Genomic DNA, 11,547 nt, shown 5'->3' on the forward strand with positions numbered 1-11,547 from the left:
TGTGAGCATCTTATTTATTACAACTCAACCCCCTATTCTAAATCCTTGTAATTAATCACAATTTTTGTTTTTTTTTTTTTACGTGAATAATATTTTCATCTTGCCTGCATTTTAAAAGATTTCATGCTTCACAGTCGAAGGAATTATCTGCTAATTAAAAAGGAAAAAATAAAAATAAAGAAGATTAAATGAGAGATATAAGGTTCTTACCGACACAGGAGATGACTACCGTTGTGACTGCAAGAAATATGACAAATATAAATTACTTATTCAATCAAGAAAGTGACTTAAATAATTTGAAAAGTTTAGGGTCTAGTAAAATCCCACTTAATATGGATTTCTCGACGTCAGCTGGGTAAATCCAACTCAATATGTAGTCTGCTTTGGCAAAGAAACAATAACATCAGCATTTGAAAACTTGGAATTAAAAATTTGCATTTTTATTTTAGTTGGAAATACAAGTACAATGTATAAATTGTCTTTTTTCTTGTAAATGCCACTAATATTGATCTTGTTGGCACGTTGAAACTATTTTCATGCTTCACAATAAGAAATGATCTGCTAAAAGAAAACAAATGAGAGATATAGGATATTCTTACAGGCATTGTCCGGTACTACTGCCAGTATGTTGTAAAGAGCTCCAGTAACTATAAAAATAAAAAATAAAGAAAAGGGTAAATTTTAATAATTAATTGAAAGGTGAATTAAATAATTTCAAACGTCTCTGGGCTGCATAATCTACCCATTTTATATGATTATTATTCATCTTCCCAATAAAAAAAAATGAAAAATATTGGGAGTCAATATTTTTATTAATTAATTGAAAAAGGTGGATTAACTAATTTCAAAAGTCCCTGGGCTGCATAAACAACTTTTGTCTTGGGATACGCTTAACAAGAAACATAATCTACCCATTTTATATGATTATTATTCATCTTCCCAATATAAATTTGTGTTGTTACATTAATTACTCCGCTACTAGTGTCATCATCAGGCACAACTCATTCAGTTCTATGTCATTGCGCCATTCTGTATTATCCTTCCAACAATTTTTTGAGATAGAAGCCTTACCTTTTTCAAATACCGATGAATCTGCTCCACAGAGAAAGAATAACATCAACGTTAGCAAGCTTGAAAAAAAAAATCATTATTAATGTAAACTAAAAGATATAAGCTGGCCATTATGTGATCATAACCCAGTACGCAATATCACATTGTTATGGTACAAGGGATCGAGGTCTGGTGCAATTCCTACGATATTACACCGTGCAATAAATTATATTTGGATGGTCTATTTTCAAATAAATGCTCCAACAAACAAGAAATTTAAGATTTAAGATTTAAAAAAAAAAAAATGATGGTTCAGCCCATGTGGGGGAGGTCGCCATCACCCTAGAAGCTAGAAGGGTCCTTCTCGGTGGCCGAATCACTAGTGAAAAGTTTGGCCACCAAACATCCTAAATAATACGACACTTTTTCTATTTTAGCTTCGACGTCATGATTTGGAGCGTTCATTTAAAATGAACGGTCATGACTCATGCAATACCTATGTATTGTATGGGATCTCAATCAACTAAGATGTTTTGTCTCAAAAGACATTATAAGTTCAATAATGGTTGGGATAATGTTGTTGATCAAATATGGCATATATAAGAGAGGAAAGAAACGTGCACAAGGAAAATAATGGTGAAAATATAAGATATTTCACTACTCTTTATACTAGATTTTCGAATCAGTATTTTAAGTAGCCGCTTAAAACAAAACACGATACATCAATTAAAATATGGCACATTCACTTGTGTGAAACTGAAAAATGTGTTTGTTTGTCAGATTCTGTATGCACCAAGTCTTAGACTTAGACGTCTCATATTGTCTGGACATGAAAAAGATAATGTGTTTATATAAAATATACTCTCTCTAAATGGTATGAGACATTTTGAGAGTAAACTCAATAATAAAAACTGTGCAAGCTTGACTCAAAGCGGACAATATCATACCACTTGGATCAGGAGTGTTACATAGGCTATCAAAGCCATAGCCCAGCCTGAGATGGGGGAGCATGCACAAGCCCATAAGGGTCACCAGTGAGGACGCTGGGTCCTAAAAGGGGGTGATTATAACGTCCCACATTGTCTAGGCATGGAAAAGATGATGTGTTTATATGAAATATACTTTCTCTAAATGGTATAAAGCTTTTTGAGAGTAAACTCAATAATAAAAACCGTGCGGGCTTAGCCCAAAGCGGAGCGGACAATATCATACCACTTAGCTCAGGGGTGTTACATTGAAAATGCCAATACCAGTCGAACTGAAAGCGGAAATTCCCGTCATCGAGGTAGCAAAAGTCATCTCCAGTGAAGTTATCACACAAAACTTGGACCCATGAAAGCTGAAAACCATAGGCCACTTGATGGTAAAGGTCTGAACAGTTAGTTGGGTGCGCTTCTGGCCACGCTGTCGGAAACATTTGCTCTATTTGGCAAGAGTCCCCCAAACCCCTTAGAGATGTAGAGTAGGAAAATAAAACATATCGATAGCTCTTGGAATGGAATAGAGAAGAGTTGGAAGAATTCACTTCATTACTCAAGCAACTAGACGTATCCAAATACCCATAAGAAATCATTGGCTTTTCGCACTTGATCCAAACCACACCCGTTACTGCCATAGGCACATCGTACAAAAGATTCTTTACCGCTATCTGCTGGTCCCGACGACTATTACAACGGACATATATGTTATCTGGATAAGATAGGGTATATGGATCCCCTGAACTGAAATTGTAGTAGTTTAGAAAATAGCGAGAGATGGAGGAGAAATTGTCCTTCTGAATACCTGGGTCTACAACTCGAATTGTGTAGCTACTGTAATTGATTTCCTGTACATAGTATTTTCCAGCATATAAGTATAACACTGTTTGATTATTCTCACAAGACAGATTATACCTTTGATCTCCGCAGATTGGTGGATCACCTTTCAACCGAAACGGATAGCTTATATTCTGGATATTGCCGCAGGAAGAAGGAGGACATGAGTGATGATAACTATCGTTGCCACTGCAAGCTTCATGGACTAGGACAATAACAACAATTAGGACAGTGAATCCAGCACGGAAGAGCATTCCTCTTGCCATGGAGGGAGAGAGAGAGAGAGAGAGAGAGGGGCTGGTTTGAAAAAGATTTCCTGTAAGCCAGCTTTAGAAAATTTGTGTCCTGTGCGATTACAGTGGGAGTGGGAGGGAAAGAAATAATTGCCCTTCTGAATAAAGAAATAATTGCAGCCATACTTTTTTACTTTAGCAATTCTTTGAGTGGTCACTGTAGCTGATGGGAAGAGCTAGCCCAGTCTTCACGTGAAGATGCTGACTTTTCAATGGAAGTATTTGGCAAATGGGATGACTTAAATACTGTAATTGATATAAATTGATATGAAAAAAAGTAAGAATGTTTGGTATAAAAAAAAATGAAAAAGTGGTATGAAAAAGTGAAAAAATTTTGTTTTGTAGTGATTTTTTTATTTAAATAATAATAAAAAGTGAATGATTTGATATTAAAAATAAAAAAATTAAAATATTTTGATGTTAATTTTTTTAAAAATGGTGATAAACAGTGTTTAGCCGATCCCCATCCCCATTACCAAACAAACCTTTTTCTTTCCAAAAACAGAACGCCAACGTCCACTTTTCTGGCTTTTTATTTATTTATTTTTTTCCTTTTCTTTTCTGCACTGCACGAGAGCTGCTGCATCGTTTGGCAACGGCCAACAGCCGCTAATTACTCATACAAAAAAAAAAATCTCTGCACACAACATGAAGGCTTTGTTTGGCAACAGCCTTGACCCAGACACTGTTCAGTGTCTGGGTCAAGGCTCGGTTTTTGGGGTAAGAATTTACCCACTTTTTCCCATTTTACCCATACTTCTTCCTGATTGAAACATGCCCGTGTGTGGAATTTCCCACGCTGAATTCAGGAAAAAAGGCCAGCATCATTGGAACCCAGTGCCCCGAAACTCGCGTCTGAAGCTGCGAAGAAGGGAAAACCATTTCTGATTTCTCCCCCACCCCCTGCGCTTTGTGTAGTGTCCCAGAATTTTCAAAGCTATTTAAATAGATTATTCTGATGTTATTTTAATATCCATTGTAGCTAAGGATTTTAATTCTTGGGAAATTTATGAGAGTGGTAATTAGAGAATGGTAATTGGTGAAATAATAGGATAGTAAATATGTAGCACATCAGATTTTGAAAGTCTTATTTTAGAGATATTAATTTGATGCTATGATTATATTCATATTAGGCAATGATGTTAATTCTTGAGAAATTTATGATATTGTATGAATGGTAATTGGAAATTGGTAGGTAGAATAGTAAGTGGTAGGTGGAATAGTAAGTGGTAGGTAGAATAGTAAGTGGTAGGTGGAATAGTAGGTGGTAGGTGAAATAGTAAGTGGTAGGTAGAATAGTAAGTGGTAGGTGGAATAGTAGGTGGTAGGTGAAATAGTAAAATGAGGATATAATTGTAAATTGAAGGTGGAATAGTGTTTGATTTTCTCCTATAAATAGAGCTCTTCTCCTTCACAATTTTCACAACTCATCTCCTCTCCCATCTCTTGCATATATTCTTCCTTCTTCCGCTTTTTATTCGGTCTTTCTTCTTTCTAAGAGTATTTACTCAGAACAGAGAGAGAAAGGGCGAGACCAAGCGCTACAAGAAAGAAAGAACACAAGAGATAGCGGACTTTAGAAAGTAGTTTCAAAAGATATACTAGTGGTGTTAGTCATATTGGAGCAACTGGATTCCTTCTTACCACTTTTAGCTTCAGTCTAGAGGTAAGTAAATTCACTACCCCTTCTAAAGTTACTTCATGTCATGCTATTTATTCATTCTTTAGTAAATTGTAAATGATTATTTTATTTACGTATTATGAAGTTATGTTGCATGCATGAAGGATTTCTAAAAGAATTATTTAGAAAGTTTATATTTCTTTAAAGGCTTTTTAAGCACAACAAGTTTATATTTGGAAAAGTTTCCATTTTAAGAAAAAAAAGTTGAGAAATGATGATGATTATAAGAAAGAAAATGATGATAAACCCTCCTACATGTTGCCCTAAGATGCATCAAAAGAAGTACAAAGAAAAGTACAAGAGATGAGATAAATGTTTATGAAATGAGGGCACATGTATGGAGGAGAGTATTTTTGGCCCCAAGATAAGATAAGATGAGAGTTCGGTACCGATACTCGGATGGAGGCGAAACCACTGAAGGAGGCTATGCCAGAAGGTGGTATTCCATCAACATGACCGTTGAGTGCACCAAGAAAAGAGTTAATTAACGGTCGGGCATGGCTGAGGCCACAGTTCAGTGCCATGGTCACAAGGACCCGCAACCCTCGTACACAGGGGTAATAGTGTACATGGGCCCTAATATGAGAAAGTGATAATATAATTTCAACAATGATTTACTATGATGATTTTCAATGATGATATACTATGATGATTTATAGCGATGCATTATGATGATAATTTATAAAGATGATTTATGACGATGATCTAATAATATATGTAATAGTACGTATATGCTACGGAAGATGCAACCGTACATACATGTATTATTATTATGACTGGATGTATATTTATTTGTGAAAACAATTTTCAAAACTGAGAACAAGGAGTAAGACTATTTATGGTTGTGGATTTTACTTGCTGGGCCCCTTTTGGGCTCATTCAGTTTTATTTCTTGTTTTCAGGTAGAAAGGACGCTGGAATAGGAGGCCGGAATGGGGATGGGAGTAATTATTAATTTTCAAAGTCTTTTCATATCAGTGATTGTAATAATATGATATTCCGCAACTAAAGTTTAATGTTTTCTAATTTCGCTTGTAATAAAATCTCTTGAATAATGTTTTATACATTTTTTTTCGTATCCTTTAAAATCTAGTACTCTGATAGACCTTATAGATCCTTGCAAGAACTTTTGTTGAAAAAGAAGAAAAGTGACAAACTCAGCCTTAACGGGCTGGGGATGTTACACTTTGTGTACAAAATTTCTCCCTCCTCACACGCGTCTGACGCTGCCTAAGAGAAACCATTGCTTGGTAACCGGGTTCACCCAAACATTGTTTGGGTGCTGACTATCGCCCAGCGCAAAGCAGCCCGAGGCATCGGCAAAAGGGACCATCGGAGGGGAGACAAAAGCGTTGGCGGTGGGTGGGCCCAAAACGCGGTGGCGGAGAGGAGAAGAGGAAGCGGGGGTGGTGGGGAGGGAGAGCTTGGAGAAGCCACGGAGGATGAGGTCGTCTGGCTCGAAAAAGAGCCTCTTGGGTTGGGTTCGGAGTGGGAGGGGTCAGGGTGTCATGGGTCTTGGAAAGAGGAAGACGACGAGGGAGAGCGCCGTTTCATGGGGTTGGAGCCAGAACAGCCGTAAGTGGTGCAGGGTTGGTGGTTGTTGGAGTTGAAGCTGTTGAGACGGAGCAAGGCGAAGGGCAGCTCCACCGAGTCTTGGAGGTCCTCTGGGTCTGCATTCTTCAGAGACTGATTTTGTATTTCTGGTCTGCAAATCTGAAACTTTATAGGTCTACCACAGGCCACAGCCTATACGCACACTCTCTCTCTTTTGAAAGAACAGTCTCACATGCTAGCCCATTGAATCCCACGTAAGCAATTCAATGGAAAAAAACACAACGAAAACATACAAAAACAAAATCAAAATACAAAAAGCAACCCTCTCTGTCTCTTTAAAAAGCAAAAGAAAAGCTTACGTTATTCTCTGCTTCCCAATGCTTGCAAACTCAACCCTCTCTGTCTCAAAAATGAGGAAAAATTGGAATTCTGATTTTGAAGGGGGCATCAAGCATGGCGTGGTTTTTATGGCAGTGAAATCAACACCTGAAAATCAGATCAGACCATGAAATGCAGGGATAAAAATTCGATCAGACCATCTCTCATCTCTTGGCGTCATGGGTTGGAGAAATGGGCTACAAAACCAAGCCCTCATCTCTCTTGAATTCCATTTCCACACTGAACGTCCTAGCCATGGCTTGGTGGAAGTGCTTCTTCTACGAAGAGAGCGGTGGAAATGGAGAAGAGGAAAAGAGAAGCTGCGCCACTGTTTTTGGGTGAAACATATGAAGGGCAAAAGTGTTATTTCACATTAGGAAAAGGACAAAAACAGTATTTAGGCCTAGGTCAAGGCTGTTGCCAAACACCCCCGAAAACTGGCGAAACTGTACTAAGCTTCTCTTTTTCCATCAGCTACAGTAACCGTCCAAAAAACCTCCTTTATTTCGGTTGTCCCCAGAGTTAAATTGATGAGCTTGAATTCCGCCTCTTGAAACAGCGACCATTAATTTGAATTTTTTTTTTCCTCTGGTGTAGATATATTAAAAAAATAATAATAAATAAAACCAAACCACAGCTGAATTTATTGAAAGACATTTAGGTTATGTTTGGCAAGAAGCCAGACCGACCGTAAACAAGACCCATGACCCAAAACTCAAAAAAGAAAATTTACATTTTTTTAAAAAAATCAACTTCAATATTCTTATTTTTTATATCAAATCAATTATATTTTACCATATTCAAATAAAAAAATTATTACAAAACAAAATTTTTTCATTTTTTTTATACAAAACATTCTTACTTTTTAACTCATATCAATCAAATTTGCTACCATATATTTCACCTCCAAATTTCATTCCATTGCCAAACATAGCCTTGGGAAGCTGACTGTTCTTGGGTTCATACAGTCACCTTTACTACATAAGTCCAAGTCCAAGAGAAGTTCATCCGAAATTTACTGGAGAAAGCCTAGCTATATATCTCTGAGAAGCATTCCAGAGTAGAGAGATTGGATATTTTGCTTAGAAATGGATTTCTCATACTTCTTGTTGTTTGTGGCTTTCATCATAGACCTTGGAGAATGCCAAAGTAATGGGTGTGCTGAATTGCCGTGTGGAGCTCATGGCCCAGTCATCCGATTTCCCTTCCGGGTTAACAGTCAGCCAGAGCACTGTGGGTATCCTGGGTTTCATCTCTCCTGCACTGATACAAACGATACAGTAGTTGAGCTGCCGAATTCAGTCAAGCTTTTTGTCAAACGGATTAACTACAAATCTCAGGTACTTCAATTATATGATCCAGCTCATTGTATTCCAAAGCAGCTTAGGAGACTCAATTTATCTTCCTCGCCTTTCCAATTCGAAGAAGAGTATTACAGCCTTTCAGACTTTGCCTTCTTCAATTGTTCCCCAAGAAAAGTAAAATTCGAGTTTATCCGTTGTCTTAGTAGCCCAAACCACCAGGTTTATGCCTTCAATGAAGGTTATCCCTTCAATGAAGGTTATGACTTAATGAACTTACCCCTATCATCTTGTACAAAGATGTATACTCTTCCATCAATTCCAAAAACTACAGTACTCGGTGACGATGAGAAAAATCTTGAACTGCAATGGTCCAGACCAGTATGTGGACACTGTGAAGCAAAAGGCAAGAAATGCAGATTGAAGAAACATAGCACTGAATTAGAAACCGAATGCTTCCTCGAAGGTATTGTCTTCTCTCCAATTTCCACCTCTGTACTCAATTTCTTCATGTACAGTTTTCAAGCCAACGTGCATTCATTTCCACGCAAAAATAAAATAACTCGGGGAAAATCACTGCACAGTACCTTTAGCCCTCTTAGACGCCTACAACTTGACCTCAAGGGGTCTAAATTCAATATAACTAGGCTATTAGCAAGAAAATTTTAGCGAAAAATATTTATTTTTTTGGAAATATAGAATGAGAAGCTAATTATGTTAAATCTTGAACAGGTGCATTATCAAAGTTCGCGATCACTGGTGAGTTGTCTTGGCCATTCAAAATTCTTTTTTATTGAGGAGATGTAAACTATTGACTCACACATGTTTATTACGCAGGTATCACCTTAGGTTCATTACTATTACTACTAGCTATCTTTGCTCTCTACCGGTTATATACTTATGATAAAGTAGAAAAAGAACATCAAGCAAAGATCAACAAGTTTTTGGAAGACTACAGAAATTTCAAACCCACAAGATACTCCTATGTCGACATTAAAAGGATTACAAGTCAATTTTCTGAAAAGTTAGGTGAAGGAGCATATGGAATAGTATTCAAAGGAAAGCTTTCCCATGAAATTTACGTTGCAGTGAAGATCCTCAACACTTCTAAGGGAAATGGGGAAGAATTTATAAACGAAGTAAGAACAATGGGTACAATCCATCATGTGAATGTAGTTCGTTTGGTTGGCTTCTGTGCTGATGGATTTAGACGAGCTCTTGTTTATGAGTTCTTGCCAAATGATTCACTAGAGAAGTTCATATCTTCAACGGCCGCCAAGAACCCCATCCTTAATCTGGATAAGCTGCAAGATATTTCTCTTGGCGTAGCTAAAGGAATTGAATATCTTCATCAAGGATGTGACCAACGAATCCTCCATTTTGATATCAAACCTCACAATGTTTTGTTAGACCAAAACTTCAATCCAAAAATTTCTGATTTTGGTCTTGCCAAGTTGTGTGCAAAGGATCAAAGTGCAGTGTCCATGACCACGGCCAGGGGGACCATGGGTTACATTGCACCCGAAGTGTTCTCTAGAAATTTTGGGAATGTGTCTTCTAAAGCAGATGTTTATAGCTTTGGAATATTGTTACTTGAAATGGTCGGAGGGAGGAAAAATGTTGACATTACTGTTGAAAATAGTGGCCAAATCTATTTTCCAGAATGGATCTACAATGTCTTGGAACAAAAAGAAGATATACGAATCTTTGTTGAGGATGATGGAGACGCTAAAATTGCAAAGAAGCTTGCAACTGTAGGACTCTGGTGCATCCAATGGCACCCAATGGATCGTCCTTCCATAAAAGATGTTGTTAAAATGTTGGAAGGAGATGAAGATAAATTAATTATGCCTCCTAATCCCTTTGCTTCTGCTGGCCATGTAAAAAATAATGCAAATATACTAATAGAACGTCAAAACCAGGAGTTAGAGGTCATCCCAGAATCAGAGTAATTGTTTGTATACATGGTGTATGTGATAATAATATTTTGCAATGATCTTGTACTCTTAAAACTTATTCATCTTGTCAATGTAAGGACGTCAAGTTTTTTTCTTTTGTCAAACCTTAAAACATTTAAAAATAGATGTTGAAAAACTATAATCAATCATAAACCTAAATAAAAGATTAATTCATTTGAGGCGTAGGGTCAAACCACATAATCACGTTAAGAATTTCTATTACTTCTTACTTTTGTTTCATATAAATTGATATGTGAGAAATTTCATACAAATTAGCTTTTAAGACACGAATCTTTTGCATGTGATCATGTTTTTTTAGTAGTTTAAAAGAATTTGAAAAGTGGTATTTAATGATATATCATCATAGTTGACACATAATCATATTTAGTAGACTTTTTTATTATTATCGTACAATTATAATGATGTGACAGTGAATATCAACCATTAATTTTTATTTTTACAAGTGCCTTGTTGAGTTAAAGATTAATTTTTATTGTCACATTATTATAATTGTTTGACAATCGTATGAAAGTGTACTAAATAGTATTAATCTAGTTAATATGTGTGCATTAATATCCTGATAATTGAGTACTTGACCTATATATGACCATGCGGTCAACACGTTTCCACTATGGTCTACATTATCTTAACCATCATTATTATTGATGCTGGGTCCTCCACTTCGATCGAGGACCTTTTTCTTCAACAAACTAAAAAGAAATAAAAATAAAAATAAAACCTTTTTTAGAGTCAAATTGGTAACAAAATTTTTGTCGGTCCAAATTATATGGTCTGCAAGAAATTAATTAGTCGTAGGCCCACCAAATTGCCGGAAATTTGTTTCACTTTATCTTTTCATAAACTTTTTAGGTCCCGTGGCATTAACTCATGTTGACACCAAGTCAATGGTCATCCATTAGGAACAGCGTGATGATGGAAAGGGATACTTGTGGAGTTGTGAATATATTGAAAAGCCATTGGTAAATTATAATTTTCAAAGAAAATTCGTAGGGAAGAATGGTTTGTTTATTATCCACCACTTAAAAGGAAGGAGGAGGGCATCTTCGGTGCTGATTTTTCTACAACCCGGCCCATGAAAGGATCGATGATGGATGCTTTTAGTTAATAGGTGTGTGTGAATATCATGATAATTGATTACTTGACCGTGCGGTCAACACGTTTCCAGTATGGTCTACATTATCTTAACCATCAATATATTATTGACATTTTTCTTTAAAAAACTAGCAAAGCATACTTTTTACACCATTTATTTTGCTAAAAGTAGGCCTAGGCCCACACTATGAAAACAAAAAGAAACGCACCAATGGCACGAAACACGCCGGAGACATTGTCTTAATTCAAATTTTATGATGATATTATTAATTGAGTAGTAGTTTTAGGAAGTATGTGAACTTTTTTAAAAGAACAAAAGCTAAAAAAAGATTGAAAAGTTTTTAGATGATAAATTTCAAAACAAATGTCTAAACAAAGTTATGTTATCTAAAGATGTTCAACACT

The 11,547-nt window shown here is 36.3% G+C and overlaps 2 protein-coding genes across 3 annotated transcripts; one reads left to right on the top strand and one right to left on the bottom strand.

The window, feature by feature from the left end:
• Positions 1-2,026: 2,026 nt before the first annotated feature.
• Positions 2,027-3,130, bottom strand: LOC132174102 (uncharacterized). Its single transcript, XM_059585805.1, has one exon. It carries the CDS (start codon positions 3,128-3,130, stop codon positions 2,027-2,029), a length of 1,104 nt encoding a protein of 367 aa, XP_059441788.1.
• Positions 3,131-7,757: 4,627 nt separating this feature from the next.
• Positions 7,758-10,087, top strand: LOC132174657 (rust resistance kinase Lr10-like). 2 transcript variants are annotated; one of them, XM_059586294.1, is made up of 3 exons: positions 7,758-8,537; positions 8,804-8,830; positions 8,909-10,087. In XM_059586294.1, exons 1-3 carry the CDS (start codon positions 7,859-7,861, stop codon positions 10,021-10,023), a joined length of 1,821 nt encoding a protein of 606 aa, XP_059442277.1. In that variant the 5' UTR covers positions 7,758-7,858; the 3' UTR covers positions 10,024-10,087. The 2 variants fall into 2 exon arrangements, with proteins under 2 accessions (XP_059442277.1, XP_059442278.1); XM_059586295.1 differs by lacking the exon at positions 8,804-8,830.
• Positions 10,088-11,547: the final 1,460 nt, after the last annotated feature.

Source organism: Corylus avellana, chromosome ca3, assembly GCF_901000735.1.
Source record: "Corylus avellana chromosome ca3, CavTom2PMs-1.0".
In the NCBI taxonomy this organism is placed as follows: Eukaryota; Viridiplantae; Streptophyta; class Magnoliopsida; order Fagales; family Betulaceae; genus Corylus; species Corylus avellana.